Raw genomic sequence first — 21306 nt, 5'->3', positions numbered from 1 at the left:
AATATTGTTCCCTTGTTTAAGAAGGGGAGTCGGGACAACCCTGATAATTATAGACCAGTGAGCCTTACTTCGGTTGTGGGATAAGGTGTTGGAAAAGGTTATAAAAGATAATCACCTGGAAAGGAATAATTTGATTAGGGATAGTCAACACTGTTTTGTGAAGGGTAGGTTGAACCTCACTAACTTTATTGAGTTCTTCGAGGTGACAAAACAGGTGGTATCAGATAATCAAAGGGTTAGATGGGGTGGACAATGAGAGCCTTTTTCCTTGGATAGTGAAGGCTAACACGAGGGGACATAACTATAAGTTGAGCAGTTATAGATTTAGGACAGATTTCAGAGGTAGTTTCTTTATTCAGAGTAGTAGGGATGTGGAATGGCCTGCCTGCAATAATAGTAGACTCGCCGATGTTAAGGGCATTTAAATGGGCATTGGACAAATGGATAATAATGGAATGGTGTAGGTTAGATGGGCATCAGATTAATTTCACAGGTTGGCGCAACATCAAGAGCCGAAGGGCCTGTACTTAAACGTTCTATGTTTAAGATTAACTACAGAATGGAAATAGGCCCTTCGGCCCAACAAGTCCATACCAACTCTCCGAAGAGTAACCCACCCAGACCCATTCCCCACATATACCCCTGACTAATGCACCTAACACTATGGGCAATTTAGCATGGCCAATTCACCTAACCTGCACATCTTTGAATTGTGAGAGGAAACCAGAGCACCAGAGGAAACCCACACAGAAAAGGGGATAATGTGCAAACTCCACACAGCCGCCTGAGGCTGGAATCAAACTCGGGTCCCTGGCACTGTGAGGTAGCAGTGGTAACCACTGAGTCACCATGCCGCACTTGTTGCATTTGAGCACAGACTGCTTCAGTATCTGAAGAGTCGCAAATGGCGCTGGACACTGTGCAATCAAAGGCAAACATCCCCACTTTTAACCTTATGACGGAGGGAAAGTCATTGATGAAGCAGCTGAAGATTATTGGGCCTAAGACACTATCCTGAGGGACTCCTACAGAGATGTCCTGGAGCTGAGATGACTGACCCTCCACAACCATTTTCCTTTGTGCCAGGTATGACTCTAACCAGAAGAGTGTTTGCCCCCCGATTTCCATTTACTCCATTTTTGCTTGGGCTCCTTGATGCCATACCCGGTCAAATGTGGATTTGATGTCAAGGGCAGTCACTCTCCTCTCACCTTCTGGAATTCAGCTCTTTTGTCTAAGGTTGTAACGAGGTCAGGAGCTGAGTGCTCCTGGCGAAACCCAAATTAGGCGCCACTGAGCAGGTGCTGCTTGATAGCATGCTCTTAACAAACTTACATCTGCGGCAACAAGGGAAGTTGCTGAGTGTGGAGGGTGGGTTGGTGGCAGAGGTGACGTGGCAGGCAGCATTTGTGGAGGCTCTGGCAATTGTAGTGGTGATATTCCTGGCGGTGATCGCAGAGGCGCAAGTGACGTGGCTTGAGGACAGACAAGTAGCACGCGAGCAGAATGCTGTGTTGAAATGAGCACGTACAGGAAGGTCAGGGTCCTGCTTGCACTATTGACGTGCATTCTCAAATTGCGGTCCCATTTCAAACCTTTTATTTGTATTTACATTCTTTTAAGTATTTCATCACCTAAGTCACACTTTATAAATGTTTTACAAATGTTGTAGTTTCTCAACTTTAAATAGGGATGTGATCATAGTCTTAGAGATGTACAGCCTGGAAACAGACCCTTCAGTCCAATTCGTCCATGCTGACCAGATATCCTAAATTAATCTAATCTCATTTGGCCCATATTCCTCGAAACTCTTCCTATTCACATATTCATCCAAGTGCCTTGTAAATGTTGTAATTGCACCAGCCTCTAGCATCTCCTTTAGCAGTTCATTCCATCCACACATAAACCTCTATGAAAATGTTGCCCCTTAGATCCCTTTCAAATCTTTCCCCTCTCACCTTTATTATGGACCAAGCCAGACCCCCTCAAAACATTTCAGGAAAGCAGTCTGGACCCCAAAGTTGCTAGTGTAGAGTGGATATTCCAGGAGTAATGCAGCTCGCCCAATGACTTAGTTTTAAACAAAACAGAATTTATTTGCAAGATTATCAAATGAAATACAAACTAAAAGAGAACAGAATATAGAACAACTATTTAAAAATCCTGACTCTATCGCAACTTAATGATGGCATTCCAAATTCTTGCAACATCCCCATAAACACGCCCTTTGCATAAGAAAGATAAAATCAAACACAGGGTCTTCCAGGAGAGAGATGCAGCATGGAACACCTTCTTCCATGTGCTTTGGTCAGCAGCTCGAAACAGCCAGACTGCTAAAACCAAAACAAATCAGAGAAAAGCTGAGTGAGATAACTGGCCACTCCCCTTTCATTGTACAAGTTTTTTTTAAACTTGAAAGCCTTTTTCCTGAGGCAGTATTTGTTATCTCTAATCAAATTGGCCCTAAAACCCATCCAGACCAGATACATCAGAAGTTTTGTACATTTACGACCCCGAGGGAAAATAAATCAAGGACAGAATAACCTTGTCAAAGGAGCAGGGTCGTTACACCTTACACCTATGCCCTCTAGTTTGTACTCACCTATCCTGTGACTATTCACTCTATCCATGCTTCTGATTTTATAAACCTCTATAAGGTCACCCCTCAGCCTCTGACACTCCAGAGAAAACAGCCGCCGCCTATTCAGCCTCTCCCTATAGCTCAGACTCTCTAACCCTGGCAACATCCTTGTAAATTTTTTCTGAATCCTTTCAGCTTCACACAGCTTTCCTATGGCAGGGAGACCAGAATTAGATGCAGTATTGCAAAAGTGGCCTAACCAATGTCCTGTACACACGCAACATGACCTCCCAACTTCTGTATGAGAAAGTAAGGACTGCAGATACTAGAGATCAGTCGAAGAGTGTGGTGCTGGAAAAGCACAGTCGGTCATGCAGCATTCGAGAAGCAGGAGAGTCGACATTTCAAGCATAAGCTCTTCATCAATGCACTACAATGTCCACTCCACCACCAATTTTGGTGTCATCTGCATCACAGAGTTCAGGATTGTGTCTTTGTGTGTATATGTCTGTGTGATGGAGACAGTTTAGACTGAGATTAACTCTGCATCTCTGCTTGGCTTATGTCTATCCTTCAAGTATATGACTGAAACATCATTGAGAGAGCACCCTATGCTGTCACTATCCTGGGAGTTTTTGATACATTACATTTATAACTATATTTATTATATAGATATATTGATTTATCTATATTATCTGTGATCATATTAAATGATGGAGCAAGCTTGAAGGGCTGACTTGCACTTACTCCTCTTTCAATACTTAAGTAATCACCTATTGTAAAGCATTATGGTCTTATCACACTCTGTTCAAGAACAACCCTAAAAGGTCCTCTTATGGTGGAGTGGCACTGGCACTGTCACTGTCCCTAGTCTGGGAGGCCTGAATTCAAGTCCCAACTGTTGCAATGGTTTGTAATAACATCTCTGAGCAGGTTGATTAGAGAAATAAAAGGTTATATAAAAACCCTTTCTCTTTGGTTCTTATTTGGTCTCCATCCACTTTGTTTTCATTAACTTACCCCTGAAAAGTTTTCCACTTTACCAGTGGTAAAATCTCCAGGTTTTAGTCATCCTTTGTCACTTACCACATTGGGAATGAAAGTGGGCATAGACTCAACCTCTCCCTCTCCATCTCCCAGCTCAAAGCATCCTACAATTGGTCTTCTTTTTGTGCGGGGTTCATTTGTAGAAAGATAGGTAGTTGATGTCATAAATTTGAAAGTTTTGGAAACAGATTCCGACTGCTCAGGTTGCAAGATTAAATTCAAGAGATCAATAAAATTTGTTTCATTCTACGTATTCATATAGGAAAATCTAAAGTAAATTTATATACAATAAATATGTTGTGGAGGTGACCGTGTTGGACTGGGGTAGACGATGTTAAAAATCATACAACACCAGGTTATATTACTGAAGAAGGGCTTATGCCCGAAACGTCGATTCTCCTGCTCCTTTGCTGCTGCCTGACATGCTGCACTTTTCCAGCAACACATTTTTCAACGTCAGACTATAGTCCAACAGGTTTATTTAAAACCACAAGCTTTCAGAGTCCCTGCTCCTTAGGCAGCTAGGGAGAGAGAATGCATTGGACACAGAATTTATAAGTAAAGAAATCAAAGAGTCACACTACTTATGCAAATGTATTGAATAAACCTAGATGGCTATTAGGTTTTTAATCAGTTAGAATGGAGGTGCAAGTTTTGATTGATATAACTAGATAAGAATTTGAACACAAAAGAAATTCTTTGACTCTCAAATCAATTGTTTCTGAACAACTACTGAAATTATATACCTCAAATACCAGCAAATTTACTGTATTTTTCTATGCAATTATTATAGTTTTTTAATTTATCTATTTCAATGTAAATCTACTTAGTCAAATGGCGCCATGAAATATTAACAATTGATTCAACTTCGAGTTAATTTCTCCTCAAGTACCATAATGTACTGTTGTGTTGAGGGTGCGAGTGAGAAGACTCGCTACTGGTAAGTTTTATTTAAGGTTAAATTGTGTTATTAATGAAGGGATTTATGCTGTAAATCAAGTGTAACACTGATAGGTATACCCCTTACATTAAATTTCTATTACTTAGTGTGTGTTTTTACATTGATTATATTGATCTCTTGATCAAGCGGAATATTTGTTTAAATGGCACACTCCTGGTGCCATAGGTGCTGGTTAATACAAAGTTTGATGTATTTAAGTTTTGCAGTTGGTTAACATGGTGGTTATTCACTGAAACATATTCACAAGATGGCAACTGTTCTTAAACAAGAGCATATAAGTTTGTTACACAAAGAAAAAAAATAAACCTAGTGATATAGTAGAAGACAGTCTAGAAGAAAAAAAACTTTAAATAAACATTAAAAGGAAGTCTTAACCAGTTTCTTCATCAGAACTGGAGCTCCTGGACTTGAAATGCTGCCAGATCTGTTGAGTTTCTTCAGCAATTTGTTTTTTGTTTCAGATCTCCAGCATCCACAGTTCTTTGTTTTGTATTAGTAAAAGAAAGGTAACGTTCTCATATTTTTACTGGATCATAGAGCTGCATGATGTTTCCATTACTTAGTGTGTGTTTTTACATTGTGAACCTCTTGACTATTTGGAATATTTGATCAACGGCATACTTCTGGTCTCATAAGTGCCAGTTAATAAAACATTTGATGTATTATATTCTAACACCTCTCTAGATATTTGCACATATTGTTGGATTTGTTACAATTGTTGGGTGGATATAAGCAGTGCAAATATATTCAGAATGTTGGGTCTAAATCTGTTAGGATACAGGGTAGGCCATTCAGGATTCGAATGAGGAAAACTTATTTTCACCCAGAGTGGTAAGTCTTTAGAAATCTCTAGCACAGAGCTGTTCAGACCAGGACATTGAACGTTTTCAAGACCTTATGTATAGTTCTTTGGGCTAAAGAATCAGGATACTGAGTTGCGTGATCATATTGAATGGTGGAGCAGGCTTGAAGGGCCAACTCAAAAATCCATGAACATACTAACCTGTTCACACATTTCATGTCAAATTGCTTGTTTTACTAATAGCTTTGTCAGGCTATTATACTCCAGGATGCTACTGTCCTAGCCTTGCACCATACTATTTTAGGATATATCTGGGAGTACAATGTCTTGGGTGCAAGATGTGCTCAAGTGAATATTGAGTGCAGATCCAAAATTTGTGTTAGGATAAGTAAAATGCAGCAAGCTAAAGGTTGAATCCATCCCGTCGAAGTAAATATTCAGTTGAAGATTAGATTACTTACAGTGTAGAAACAGGCCCTTCGGCCCAACAAGTCCACACCGACCCGCCGAAGCGCAACCCACCCATATCTCTACATTTACCCCTTACCTAACACTGAAGTAGATATAATGTTCTATAACGTTCTATAGCAGAGGCAATGGTAAGAATAGTAAGAGGGTTGGGGGAGAATCATTGACATTTGTTTATTAATGCTGGAAATGTATCAATTGCAAATTACTAAAGTAATACACAAGACTAAGAGAAGATCCCTCATTTTTAAGCAATTAATCCATTTATTAGAATTTGGTGAGTTGAGAATTAATTTAAAATTGGAAACCTTCTACCACAAAGTTATTACTTCACCACCTATACTTTGTAATTTTCTTTGATCTACCATATCAAGTTAAGGCTTTTAATGCAAACCAACTTGCAGCTCTCACAAGCAAACAATCGCATAATGTACAATGTACATAGTTCTCTGAATTACAGTAAATTCCCTTTGTTCTTCAAACATTATCTTGAAAGTAATTACATTAGAAATGTTCATCTGATGCTGTTTTATTATGTTTACATAATTTCAGTGCTCAAAAGTTTAAGCAGTTTGAAATCTTTAAAAATTCTTATCAAATATTAATTTAGCAGTCAGTGCAGTGGTAGAGCTGTTGTTTTGGCACTTTTATATTTATTACTGATCATTTTTTTCAAAAACATACACCAGGTTGTAATGGTAGATAAGAGTCTTGTTAGATCTTAGACACATTCATGGAGTTAGCCGCTTGGGGTCACGAGGGAACATGGATGTTTGACGTATATTGTGCAAACCCAGGTACAGCATTGTGACCCGTTCCAGACCTAAACATTGACAGAATGAGAAAAGGATAAATACAATTACATATTTAAAATATACTTGCAATCTTGTATTACTTGCCAGGAGCAGAAACAAAACATTACCTATGCCACCACCTGCATGTGGAGGAGCACCAAAGCGGAAGGAGTCAATGTAGGATTTTATCTTTTCCACATCTGTATAAATCAGAATTATTTCTCAATTACAAAACAGTAAAAGAGATTATTTTCATTTTATTTAAATATTTTACAGGTAATCAAATCTATACTGTCAACATGTTCTGGAAGGAAAGCAGTTCCTATATCCTGGATCAACTAGATTAGTTTGTTTTCAGTTCTTGGGAATATCAGTTTAAGCCTACGATAGCTGCTTTTGTTGCCCTCACAATTTGCATGTTGGGCACTGTATCTGAGGCAACAACTGATGCATACAGTTCGCCACTATTTCAAAATAAAGAGGCTGGATTGAAGGAATTAGTCGTGATCTCATCAAACACAATTCAACTTCTAAGTCATCGTGTATGTTTCCATTTTTGATCCAGACAATACCAAAATCTGAAATATTGAAGATGTTTAAATTTAAAATAAGATGTATACACTACCTATCCCAAGTTGGAGGGCTCGGTCAGTTAGAAGTTGAGGGTCATGGATTCTCTGGGCACCAGATAAAATCTCCTCTCCTCTCATAAACATGTCATATGAGTTGGAGTATTTCTGTATTGTTTCAAAACATGTCAGTACAGTATTAAAATAATTGTATTTGTTTGAGTTATGTTTTATTACATAATTTCAAAATACACAATTTACTTACAGGATCATGTGGATCTGGCATTGTATAGAAAGGTCTCACAGCAAGGGGATATTTGTCAAGGATATAGAAGTCTGTATCATACTGTGACAAAAAAGCAGTAAAGTTGATTAGATCTTGTGTACAGTATCAACTCATTTTTGTGTGCACAAGTGGTTGTTTTTGAAACAATTATTTGAATTGAAGTCATATTGCCTAATCAGGAAGAGTTAGCATGGGTTTCTTCAGGGAAAATAGTACTTCATGAACTTGATGGAATTTTTTAAAAAGGTAACAGAAAGCGTTCATGTCAATTTTGCTTTGAAGTGGTGTATGTTGACTTTCAAAAGGTATTTGTTACAGTGCCAGACAACTGACTTGAAAGAGGTTATTGCTCATGGAATAAACAACACAGTAGCAACATGAATACAAGATTAGCTGAATGATAGGAAACAAAGTAATAAGCCATTTTTCGGGCTGGTGGAAGGTTTGTGGAAGGGTTCCCCAGAAATCAGTTTTGGGACCTTGTTTTCCCTCATGTATTTTATTGATTTAGATGATACAAAACTTGGGAAGCATTGTAAACTGAGAGAGGGTGCAGTATAAAACTACAAAAGGATATTAACAAGTTGATGGAGCAGGCAGATGACATTCAATGTGGAGAACTGAGAGATGATACATTATAGTAGGAAGAACACGGAGATACAGGAGAAAATAGTGTTTACAGGAGCAGAGACAGCTATAGAATAAGCAGCTACAAAGCATACAGCATTCTATGTTTTATTAATAGCAGCATAAAGTACCTGCACAGGAGCAAGGTGGTTATGCTGAACTTGCACAAGACACTAATTAGACCTCATGTGAAATACTGTGTCCAGTTCTGGCTGTCACACTTAAGGAAGGATATGAATGTATTGGAGGTTTACTTGAATGGTTCCAGGTATGAGGTAGTTATAAAGATGAGATTGGAGAAGTTGGGTCAGTTCTCCTTAAAGGGAAGGCTGAAAGGAGATTTGATGTAAATCTTCAAATCATGAACAGGCCAGACAGAGTAGATAAAGAGAAGCTGTACCCTCTCAAAGAGTTGATGAATGAGAGGGTACAGTATAAGAGTAACTGGAAAAGAAGCAAATGCAATATGAGAAAAACACTTTTTCACATAGCATGTAGTGCGCTGATGTATTCAACAGAGCATAAAATGATTATTTAAATAGAAACAATATTCAGTGTTATGGGGAAAAGGAAGGAAGAGAGAGATCCAGTGCAGATATAAGGGGTTGAACAACCTCCTTCTACACCATAATATTTTTGATCAATTAAAGTGCTGAATATAGCTCGAGAGCTAAACAACTTCTTAAAATATTCTATAATCTTAACATTTTAAACAAATACATTAACAGTGCCCTAAAACTTGCATAAAACCCGTCAATTTTTATGAACAAAATCATTCTTAGTTCAAAAGTAAAAAGGCGAATCACTAACTAACTTAACTTCTGCAGTATATCTGGGGCACAACAGTTAATTACTGATCTAACAGTTTGGCACAGATTTATAGGAAATGCTGGCTGCATTGGGTCGGGGGGTCCAGAACTAGAGGGCATAGGTTTAGGATGAGAGGGGAAAGAGAGAAAACAGACTTAATGGGCAACTTTTTCACGCAGAGAGTGGTTCATGTATGGAATGAGCTGCCAGAGGAAGTGGTGGAGACTGGTACAATTTTATATCTTTCCCCTCTCACCCTAAACCTATGCCCAAAATTCTGGACTCCCCAACCCCAGAGAAAAGACTTTGTCTATTTATCCTATCCATGCCCCTAAAAATTTTGTAAACCTCTATAAGGTCACCCCTCAGCCTCCGACGCTCCAGAGAAAACACTGCAGCCTGTTCAGCCTCTCCCTGTCGCTCAGATCCTCCAACCCTGGCAACATCCTTGTAAATCTTTTCTGAACCCTTTCAAGTTCACAACATCTTTTCGATAGGAAGGAGACCAGAACTGCATGCAATATTCCAACAGTGGCCTAACCAATGTCCTGTACAGCCACAACATGACCTCCTAACTCCTGTACTCAATACTCTGACCAATAAAGGAAAGCAAACCAAACGCCTTTTTCACTATCCTATCTACTTGCGACTCCACTTTCAAGGAGCTATGAACCTGCACTCCAAGGTCTCTTTGTTCAGCAACACTCCCTAAGACGTTACCATTAAGTGTATAAGTCCTGCTAAGATTTGCTTTCCCAGAATGCAGCATCTCGCACTTATCTGAATTAAACTCCATCTGCCACTTCTCAGCGCTTTGGCCCATCTGGTCCAGATCCTATTGTAATCAGAGGTAACCCTCTTCGCTGTCCACTACACCTTGAATTTTGGTGTCATCTGCAAACTTACTAACTGTACCTCTTATGCTCGCATCCAAATCATTTATGTAAATGACAAAAAGTAGAGGGCCTAGCACCGATCCTTGTGGCACTCCACTGGTCTTGTACAAACATAGAAAGTAGAAGTATGCCATTTGGCCCTTTGAGCCTAGTCTGCCATTCAATATGATCACGACTGGTCATCCAACTCCGTATTGGATTAGTGGTGCTGGAAGAGCACAGCAGTTCAGGCAGCATCCAAAGTGCAGCAAAATCGACGTTTCGGGCAAAAGCCCTTCATCAGGAATAAAGGCAGTGAGCCTGAAGTGTGGAGAGATAAGCTAGAGGAGAGTGGGGTGGGCAGAAAGTAGCATAGAGTACAATGGGTGAGTGGGGGAGGGGATGAAGGTGATAGGTCAGGGAGGAGAGGGTGCAGTGGATAGGTGGAAAAGGAGATAGGCAGGTATGACAAGTTCGGACAAGTCACGGGGACAGTGCTGAGCTGGAAGTTTAGAACTAGAGTGAGGTGGGGGAAGGGGAAATTAGGAAACTGTTGAAGTCCACATTGATGCCCTGGGGTTGAAGTGTTCCGAGGCAGAAGATGAGGCATTCTTCCTCCAGGCGTCTGGTGGTGAGGGAGCGGTGGTGAAGGAGGTCCAGGACCTCCATGTCCTCGGCAGAGTGGGAGGGGGAGTTGAAATGTTGGGCCACAGGACGGTGTGGTTGATTGGTGCGGGTATCCCAGAGATGTTCCCTAAAGCGCTCTGCTAGGAGGCGCCCAGTCTCCCCAGTGTAGAGGAGACCACATCGGGAGCAACGGATACAATAAATGATATTAGTGGATGTGCAGGGAAAACTTTGATGGATGTGGAAGGCTCCTTTAGGGCCTTGGATAGAGGTGAGAGAGGAGGTGTGGGCACAGGTTTTACAGTTCCTGCGGTGGCAGGGTGGCACGGTGGCACAGTGGTTAGCACTGCTGCCTCACAGCGCCTGTAGACCCGGGTTCAATTCCCGACTCAGGCGATTGACTGTGTGGAGTTTGCACGTTCTCCCCGTGTCTGCGTGGGTTTCCTCCGGGTGCTCCGGTTTCCTCCCACAGTCACAAAGATGTGCGGGTCAGGTGAATTGGCCAAGCTAAATTGCCCGTAGTGTTAGGTAAGGGGTAAATGTAGGGGTATGGGTGGGTTGCGCTTCGGCGGGTCGGTGTGGACTTGTTGGGCCGAAGGGCCTGTTTCCACACTGTAAGTCTAATCTAAAAAAAAAATGCCAGGATGGGAGGGTGGGTTGTAGGGGGGCATGGACCTGACCAGGTAGTCACGAAGGGAACGGTCTTTGCGGAAGGTGGAAAGGGGTGGGGAGGGATATATATCCCTGGTGGTGGGGTCTTTTTGGAGGTGGCGGAAATGTCGGCGGATGATTTGGTTTATGCGAAGGTTTGTAGGGTGGAAGGTGAGCACCAGGGGCGTTCTTTCCTTGTTACGGTTGGAGGGGTGGGGTCTGAGGGCAGAGGTGCGGATGTGGACAAGATGCGTTGCAGGGCATCTTTAACCACATGGGAAGGGAAATTGCGGTCTCGAAAGAAGGAGGCCATCTGGTGTGTTCTATGGTGGAACTAATCCTCCTGGGAGCAGATACGGCGGAGGTGGAGGAATTGGGAATACGGGATGGCATTTTTGCAAGAGATAGGATGGGAAGAGGTGTAATCCAGGTAGCTGTGGGAGTCGGTGGGTTTGTAAAAAATGTCAGTGTCAAGTCGATCGTCATTAACAGAGATGGAGAGGTCCAGGAAGGGGAGGGAGGTGTCAGAGATGGTCCAGGTAAATTTAAGGTCAGGGTGGAATGTGTTGGTGAAGTTGATGAATTGCTCAACCTCCTCACGGGAGCACAAGGTGGCGCCAATGCAGTCATCAATGTAGCGGAGGAAGAGGTGAGGAGTGGTGCCGGTGTAATTACAGAAGATCAACTGTTCTGCATAGCCAACAAAGATACAGGCATAGCTGGGGCCCATACGTATGCCCATGGCTACCCCTTTGGTCTGGAGGAAGTGGGAAGATTCAAAGAAGAAATTGTTAAGGATGAGGATCAGTTCGGCCAAATGAATGAGAGTGTCGGTGGAAGGGTACTGTTGGGGACACCTGGAGAGGAAAAAAATGGAGGGCTTGGAGGCCCTGGTCATGGCGGATGGAGGTGTAGAGGGATTGGATATCCACGGTGAAGATGAGGCGTTGGGGTCCGGGGAAACGGAAGTCTTGGAGGAGGTGGAGGGCGTGGATGGTGTCTCGAATGTATGTGGGGAGTTCCTGGACTAGGGGTGAATAGGACAGCGTCGATGTAGGTAGAGATGAGTTCAGTGGGGCAGGAGCATGCTGAGACAATGGGTCGGCCAGGGTGGTCAGGCTTGTGGATCTTGGGAAGGAGATAGAACCGGGCAGTGCGGGGTTCCCGGACTATGAGGTTGGAAGCTGTGGGTGGGAGATCTCCTGAGGTGATGAGGTTCTGTATGGTCTGGGAGATGATGGTTTGGTGATGGGGGTGGGGTCATGGTTGAGGGGGCAGTAGGAAGAGGTGTCCTCGAGTTGGCGTTTGGCTTCAGTGGTGTAGAGGTCAGTGTGCCAGACTACCACTGCACCCCCCCCTTTATCCGCTGGCTTGATGGTGAGGTTGGGATTGGAGCAGAGGGATTGGAGGGTTGCGCGTTGTGAGGGTGAGAGGTTGGAGTGGGGGAGGGGAGTAGACAGGTTGAGGCGGTTAATGTCCCAGCGGCAGTTGGAAATGAAGAGGTCGAGGGCAAGTAATAGGCTAGCGTGAGGTGTCCAGGTGGACGCAATGTGTTGGAGGTGGGCAAAGGGGTCCTCGGAAGGTGGGCGGGAATCCTGATTGTGAAAGTAAGCTCGGAGACGGAGGCGATGGAAGAATTGTTCAACGTCACGGCGTGTATTAAATTCATTGATGTGTGGACGGAGGGGGATGAAGGTGAGTCCTTTGCTGAGGACTGATCGTTCGTCTTCAATGAGGGGGTGGTCTGGAGGGATGGTGAAATCTCGGCAGGGCTGGGAGTTGGGATCTGGTGTGGGTGTGGAGTTGGGAGTGGGGTTGGAACCTGTAACTGGAGTGGGTGTGATAGTGGGGGAAATGGGGGTGGAGTCATGAGCAGGGGTAGTGTTTCCCTCGGGGTTCTGGGGGGTGGGGATAGTGACAGTGGGGTCTGTGGGGGGCATGTCAGCAGAATGCTGGTGAATAGCGCTGGTGGGGACGGAAGTGGTGGTGACCACGGCAGTAGGGGTGGCAGAAGTCACTGAGCGTGTGGCATCAGCGATGATGTGAGGGGCGGACGTGATGTCACGTGTGATGCATGAGGAATTGTGAGGGGTGTTTGTGGTTGTGGGAGTGGCCATGATGAGGGCAGAAGTGACATCATCAGTACTTCATTCCTGCTTTTTCCGCAGACTGTATGATCTCTTTAGACCTAAGAACTATCTCTAAATCCTTCCTGAGAATATTTAATGTTATGGAAACAACCACTTTCTATGGCAGAGTATTCTGGGTGAAAAGAATTTCTCTTAGTACTACATTGACTATCCTTACATTGTAAGCCCTCATTATGGACTCCATAGTCATTGGGAACATCCCACCTGCATTTATCCTAGTACTGTGGGAATTTTATATGTTTCTAGGGGATCTCTACCCTCGTTCTTCTGTACTCCAGTGAATGTATTTCCTGCCATTCCTAGGAATGAATCTCTTAAACCTTTGTTGAGCTCCCTCCATAGCCAGAACATCCTCTAGTAAGGAGACCAAAATTGCATATAATACTCTAGTTCCACACCAAGGCCCTATACACTTGCAGTAAGACATCCCTGTTGCTGTACTCCAATCCTTTTTCTATGAATGCCCACATACCAATTGCTGCCTTCACCATCTGCTGCACCTGTATACTTATTTATTCCATCCTAGTATTTGCCAAAACTTGTTTTCACAACAAAATTCATTCTTCAGTGACTGGTTCTGTCTTAACCCAAACAGATGCAAACTAAAGTTCCATCTTTGTTTAGAATCCACATTAAAATTACAGTATTTCCCCAGACATAGTGTTCCTCAGACAACTGCTCCTGTTATATCCTGAAGTCTATACTGTAATATGCATCACCACATGCATATTCCCAACCTCTCTGCATTACCACTGCCTCATACTATCTCAAAGCTGTCCCTGTAATCATTTCCATTTCATTCTTTGCTTCATTTGACAGTGTCTAGAAACGTTTTCTCGTCCTTTTAGGTGTTAAGGGATGCAGGCTCTAAAAAATCAGGTACTGATACCCCTCTAGTTTCTTCCACCATTTCCCTTTACTGATTTTCTCTCTCTTCTCCAACAACTTACAGTGTGGGGTGAAGAGTTCTGATGAGGAGTCATAAATGTTTCAATGTTAACTTTGTTTCTCTGTCCCCTGATAATGCGCGATCTGTTAAGTTTCTTCAACACTTTGGTTTTTAACCATAAATGCTGGCATCACTAGATAACCCACAGTTCAGCATTTTCTGGTAGAGACTGGCTCCATTCCGCCTTAAGATATGAGATATTTCTCTTTCATAACGTTTCATGTAAAATTCAAATAAGGCAAAGTGCGGTAAATTTTCCCAATTTCTGTAAATCGCTTTCTGATAGGTTGTATAAGTGTACTTTTGTATCTCTCACAGTTGCTTTTCAGTGCATACCTTACACTGAATCCATGCCTGCTCCTATGTTTTATGGCACTTTTTCATTCAAACCAAATGTCTTGACATACATGTGCCTCAGTTAACATCTAATTATTATTGCATGGCTATTCAGTGTGGAAGTGAGCTCCTGATATTACTTTTACACGCTTTGCAAGGCCATGAAAAGTGACCTAAATGTAAGTCTGTTTTTCTTGAACATGATTAATGTCTTAAGTTACTATATGCTTCCAGTAAAGATGATGGCAGAGCAAGATACTCCACCCGAAGCTCATCTGCTTGCAGTTTCACCCCTCTCCCCCTCACCAATCTTTAACTTCTTAAAGTATCCTGCTCGGAGGGAAAGAAGAATGGAGTCGGAGACCAGCCTAATGCGGAAGACGGGTTGTGGCGAGAGCGGAAGCGGAACGATTATGGGCCGAATCACAGGTGGACCTCAAAGCGGCAGCAGAGCATGTGTGGGTTGGGTTGTGAAACAGAGCAAGTGCAGACCGAGCTGGGAGCCAAGTCGCAACTGGAGTACAGCGAGCCCAGGCAGCTTGGGGGGTGGGGGGGAGTCCCGGAGGCGAGACTGGGATGGAAGTTAGTATATGAAGGCAGCGAGGCCTCATGTTCTGAAGCCCAGCGAACACAGACTCAGTGAAAAAAGGACTATAACTTGAGAACCGTGTATCTAAGATAGCACCCAGAGGCGACATTTTTCACTGCACTCATTCAAGTGAACATGTCTATAAAGGCTATTCTATCCTGAAAGTTGGAACAGAAAGTCTTTAAATAATAGTATAAATAATTTTTGTTTTTTTAAAAGAAATTAACTACAGAATCAGAGAGTCAGGTAGCACAGAAACAAACCCGTTGGTCTAACTCATCCAACATCTCAATCTGAACTCGTCCCATTTGCCAGTATTTGACCCTATAAACCTTTCCTATTGACACACCCATCCAGATGCCTTCTAAATGCTGTGATTATACCAGCCTCCACCACTTCTTCTGGCAGCTGGTTTCATACACGTATCACTCTCCATGTTACCCCTCAGGTCATTTTTAAAACCTTTCCCTTCTCTCCTTAAACTTATGCCATCTAGTTTTGGACTGCCCTACCCTGTGAAAAAGATCTTGGCTATTTGCCCTATCCATGCCCCCTAATGATTTTATAAATAAACCTCTATAAGGTCACCTGAGATAGTAGGGCAAAAACACCCCAGTCTATTCAATCTCTCCCTATAGTTAAAACCCTTCAACCCCAGCAACATCCTTGTAAATGTTTTCTGCATCCTCTCAAGTTTAGCAACATGCTTTCTATAGAAGGGTAACCAGATCTGTAAGCAGTATTCCAAAAATGGCATTACCAATGTCCTATACAGTCACTTCACGACATCCCAACTCCTATACTCAAAGCACTGACTAATAAAGGTAAGCATGCCAAATGCTTTCTTCACCACCTTGTTTACCTATGACTCCACCTTCAAGGAATATGCACCTGCACCCCTAGGTCTCCTTGTTTGGCAGAGCCCCACCATTAACTGTATAAATCCTGCCCTGGTTTGCCTTACAAAAATGCACCACCTCTCATTTATCTAAATCAAACTCCATCCACCACTCCTCAGCAAACTGGCCCATCTGACCAAGTCCCATTGTACTCTGAGATAACCTACTTCACTGTCCATTACACCAACTATTGAACTGTCATTTGCAAACTTACTAACCACACCTTCTATACTCACATCCAAATCATTTATATAAATGATGAAAAGCAGTGGACCCAGCATTGATGCTTGTAATACACCACTGGTCACTGGCATCTGAAAACCAACTCTCCACTACCACCTTCTGTCTTCTAACTTCAAGTCAGTTTTGTAACCAATGTGATCTAACTTTACTAATCAGTCTACCGTGAAGAATCTTGTTGAATGCTTTACCGAAGTCCATATAGACAACATCTACTGCTCTACCTTCATAAATCTTCTTTGTCAGCTTTTCAAAAAAACTCAAGTTAGTGAGAAACAATTTCCAACCACAAAGCCATGCTGACTATCCTGAAATAGACCTTGCTGTTCCAAATGCATATAAATACTGTTCTTCAGAATCCCCTCCAACAATTTACCCACCAACGACATACAGCTCACCAGTCTATTGTTCCCTGGCTTTTCCTTGCAGCCTTTCTTAAATAATGGCACCACATTAGCCAACCTTCTGACTTCAAGCACCTCAGCTGTTGCTATCGAGGATACATATATCTCAGCAAGGGTCCAGCAATCTCTTTCTTAGTTCCCACAAAGTTCTGGGAAACAAATGAACAACTCCCAGGGCTTTATCTACTTTCATACATTTTAAGATCTCTAGCACCTCCATTTCTTTAATATGAATTCTTTTCAATATTTAAGTATTTATTTTCCAGAGTTCCCTAGCTTCCATGTCCTCCTTCCATATAAATACTAATGCAAAATATTCATTTAGTATGTTATCCACTGAAACCTACACATAAATGGCCACTATGATCTTCAAAGGGCCGTATTCTCTCCAGAGTTTCTTTTTTGCCCTTAATGTTATTACAGAATCTCTTTGGTTTCTTAACTGTATTCGCCAAAGCAATCTCAGGTCTCAATTTTTCCCTCCTGATTTCCTTCTTAAGTATACTCTTCTCGGGATTCATTCATTCCCAGCTGCCTCTCCCTGATATATGTCCCCTTCATTTTCTCAACCAGAGCCTCAATTTCTCTAGTCATCCAGCAATCCCTACACATGTGCCATACCCTTCACTCTAACAAGAATATAGCCTCTGAACTCTCATTATCTCGTTCCTATCTCATAAGGCCTCCAGCTTCTCAATCGTCCCTTTGCCTACAAATAGTTTTCCTTAATCATCTTTTGAAATTTCCTGTCCATTATGGTCAAAATTGGCTTTACTCCAATTTAGAACTTTAACTTTTTGATCAGTTCTGTCTTCTTCCATAACTATTTTAAAACTAATAGCATTATGATCACTTGCCCCAAAGTGCTCTCCCACTGACATTTCAGTCATCTGCCCTGCCTTCTTCCCAACAGTTGGGCTAGTTGTTGGAGAGAATCCTGAGGGACAGGATTTACATGTATTTGGAAAGGCAAGGACTGATTAGAGATAGTCAACATGGCTTTGTGCGTGGGAAATCATGTCTCACTAATTTTATTGAGTTTTTTGATGAAGTAACGAAGAGAACGGATGAGGCCAGAGTGGATGTGAACTATATGAACTTAGTAAGGCATCCAACATGGTTCCTCGTGGTGAGCAAGGTTAGATCATATGGAATACAGGAAGAACTCGTCATGTGGGTACAGAACTGGCTTCAAAGTAGAAGACAGAGGGTGGTGGTGAAGGGTTGCCTTTCAGACTGGAAGCCTGTGACCAGCAGTGTGCCACAAGGATTAGTGCTGGGTCCACTGCTTTTCATCATTTAGAGAAATGATTTGGATGTGAACATAGGAGGTATAGTTCGTATGTTTGCAGATGACACCAAAATTGAAGGTGTAGGGGACAGTACAACAGGATCTTGACCAGATGGGTCAATGGGCTGAGGATTGGCAGATGGAGTTTAATTTAGATAAATGTGAGGTGCATTTTGGAAAGGTAACTTAGGCAGGACTTATAACCTTAAATAATAAGTCCTGGTGAGTGTTCCTGAACAAAGAGACCTTGGCGTGCAGGTTCATAGTTCTTTGAAAGTGGAGTTGCAGGTAGGATAGTGAAGAAGGCATTTGATATGCTTTTCTTTATTGGTCAGTGCATTGAGTACAGGAGTTGGGAGGTCACTTTGAGGCTGTACAGGACATTGTTTAGGCCACGAGTGGAATACTGCATGCAATTCTAGTCTCCCTGCTATAGAAAGGATGTTATGAAACTTGAAAGGGTTCAAAAAGATTTACAAGGATGTTGACACGGTTGGAGGGTTTGAACTATAGGGAGAGGCTAAATAAGCTGGGGTTGTTTTCCCTAGAGCATCGGAGGCTGAGGGGTGATCTGATAGAGGTTTATAAAATTATGAGGGGCGTGGATAGGGTAAACAGACAAGGTCTTTTGCTTGGGGTGTGGGGAGTCCAGAACTAAAGGGCATAGATTTAGGGTGAGAAGGGAAAAATTCACAAGGGACCCAACAGGCAACCTCTGCATGCTGCGGGTGGTTCGTGTATGGAATGAGGTGGTGATGGAAGTTGGTCTAATTACATTTAAAAGTCACCTGGATGGATAGATGAATAGGAAGGGTTTAGAGCAAGAGGGCTAGTTGTTGGCAAATGAGACTAGATTAATTTAGGATACCTGGTCAGCAAGGACAGGTGGGACTGAAGGGTCTGTTTCTGTGCTGTACATCTCTATGACAAGGTTGAATTTTGCTCCTTCTCTAATGGGTACATCCACAAAAGGGTAGATTTTACGATTAACAACAAAATGAAATAGCAGAAGTATGTACTGAATGTATCAAGGACAATCTTAGTGCTATAATATTATTTCTGTTTGCCTCATTGGTTACTGGGTTCATCAAAACAGTTTAAAATACTCTGATTTAGCAGAGTTAAAAATCACACAACACCAGGTTACAATCCAACAGGTTTAATTGGAAGCACTAACTTTCGGAGCGGAACCTGTTGGACTATAACCTGGTGTTGTGTGATTTTTAACTTTGTACACCCCAGTCCAACACCGGCATCTCCAAATCTTGATTTAGCAGAATCTTTAATATTATTTTAATAAATTGTAGTTTTCTTCTTAAAGAATAAAGTGATAATCATATCTGTTACCTTTTCCTTCACCAGGCGACCCAAAAGCTTTTCATTTGGAGTGCTACAAAGTAAATAAAGTAAAATGATGTATGAATATTCAGCATACAAATGCTTGCATTTATGAATGCAATCCCACGTCGGGTATTAATTTAAGATCCAAATTACTTCCTGTGGAAGTAGAAGATGTGGGTATAGTTGCAACATTTAAAAGACATTTGGATAAGTACATGAATAGGAACGGTTTAGAGGGATACGAGCCAGGAGCAGGTCGGTGGGGCTAGTTTAATTTGGGATTGTGTTTGGCATGGACTGGTTGGACCAAAGGATCTGCTTCCATGTTGTATGATTCTAGACAAACACTTTCTCCTAATTGTGAGCAGCTATTTTATGTTGTCTTGCATTGTGAGCTGATTTGTGTACAAATTAACTCATGAGTGAACTCAGAACAGAATGCATTCATAATCCAGCGAGTGCCCATACGCAATATCTTGTACCATTTCAAATACTGGCTACCTTTAAGACTGCATTCATTTTGAAATAAAACTAAAAAATTGAACTCGTGACTAAAATCACTAACATCTTGTTTTCCTAATAATTTCTTAGTAGATGCAATTAGTTTATTTATGAACTGATTAATTAACTTGGTAGTTTATTGAAAAGACTGATGATCAGGCTAAGAATTGCCCATTGACAAATATGCAAAAAAAAAATTTTGTTTTATTTTCTGAGGTAAAGATGCGAAAAGTGGTCGGTGCAGGCACAGTTACAATATTTAAAAAATATTTGGATAGGTATATGAATAGGAAAGGTTGAGGGGGATATGGGCCAAATGCAGACATGTGGGGCCAGTTTAATTTGGGAAACTTGGTTGCATGGGCAAGTTGGACTGACGGGTCTGATTCTATGCTGTATGACTCTGACAGTATCTATAGTGCCATGACTACAAGAAATCACATTAACTTTTTATTGCGAACCAACCTAAGTGGAAGAAAGAGTTTTTAATCAATACCTCAAATCTTCTTCATCGCCCATCTCCACACCAGCTTCCTTCAGCATGGCCACAGCTTCAGGAAATTCCAGCCTCAAGGTTGGTTCCAAGAACTTAAAAGGTTCACAGGGATATTGTTTACACACTGTTTGAATTTCAGTCTGATATCTGTAACAATAATGCAATGAATATTTAGATGAGTGTTGTCATACCTCACTGGTGTCAGATGTTAGAAATCATGTTTCAATATTCCCAAGTGCCTTGACTCTTGGACTGAGTTTTTGTACTTTACAAGAATCACTATTTAATACGGATAAGTGCAGTCTGTCTACATATAAACAATTATGTACTACTGACGAACAACTCTATGCCTCTCATTAAAATTTTCCCAACACTGGTATTATGGAGAGAAAATCTAGAAAGGACTTCCATGTCCCCTATTCAGAATGCCTGCTGAGATTATCTTTTTTGCTTGCCACAATTTGCTATCTTCAACCTCTCTTCTCCAGGTACTTTCACTTCTTTGTAGGAGGCACAGACTGACAGTTCTCAAGTTTTTTTTTAGATTAGACTTACAGTGTGGAAACAGGCCCTTCGGCCCAACAAGTCCACACCGACCCGCCGAAGCGCAACCCACCCATACCCCTACATTTACCCCTTACCTAACAGTACGGGCAATTTAGCTTGGCCAATTCACCTGACCCGCACATCTTTGTGACTGTGGGAGGAAACCGGAGCACCCGGAGGAAACCCACGCAGACACGGGGAGAACGTGCAAACTCCACACAGTCAGTCGCCTGAGTCGGGAATTGAACCCGGGTCTACAGGCGCTGTGAGGCAGCAGTGCTAACCACTGTGCCACCGTGCCGCCCATAAAGTTATGAAGTCTCTGATGTTATTGGTTAAAAACCACACTTTACAGCAAATCATGAGGGAAATTAACTGGTCATCTTTGGGTATTTGTTTTTAAACTGGAGAGAAAGAAAGAGCCACCATCTCCTCTTTTGGAGAACTGAAGGCTGCTGGCCACTTT

At 42.1% G+C, this 21306-nt stretch overlaps 1 protein-coding gene across 1 annotated transcript in view; it reads right to left on the bottom strand.

Annotated features, from left to right (window-relative positions):
* Positions 1–6492: 6492 nt before the first annotated feature.
* Positions 6493–21306, bottom strand: part of dars1 (aspartyl-tRNA synthetase 1) — an 86413-nt gene continuing 71599 nt past the window's right edge. The window contains exons 13-18 of the mRNA XM_060827838.1: positions 20295–20441; positions 19304–19346; positions 7488–7568; positions 7279–7390; positions 6782–6853; positions 6493–6682 (exon numbers count right to left, since the gene is read on the bottom strand). Of these exons, the coding sequence (XP_060683821.1) occupies positions 6591–6682; positions 6782–6853; positions 7279–7390; positions 7488–7568; positions 19304–19346; positions 20295–20441 (547 nt within the window). The 3' untranslated portion in view covers positions 6493–6590. The remainder of the gene's footprint in view (positions 6683–6781; positions 6854–7278; positions 7391–7487; positions 7569–19303; positions 19347–20294; positions 20442–21306) is intronic.

Source organism: Hemiscyllium ocellatum, chromosome 7, assembly GCF_020745735.1.
Source record: "Hemiscyllium ocellatum isolate sHemOce1 chromosome 7, sHemOce1.pat.X.cur, whole genome shotgun sequence".
Taxonomy (NCBI): domain Eukaryota; kingdom Metazoa; phylum Chordata; class Chondrichthyes; order Orectolobiformes; family Hemiscylliidae; genus Hemiscyllium; species Hemiscyllium ocellatum.
The sequence above is the reverse complement of the archived record's forward strand: the minus strand, read 5'-3'. Positions and strand labels throughout refer to the sequence as shown.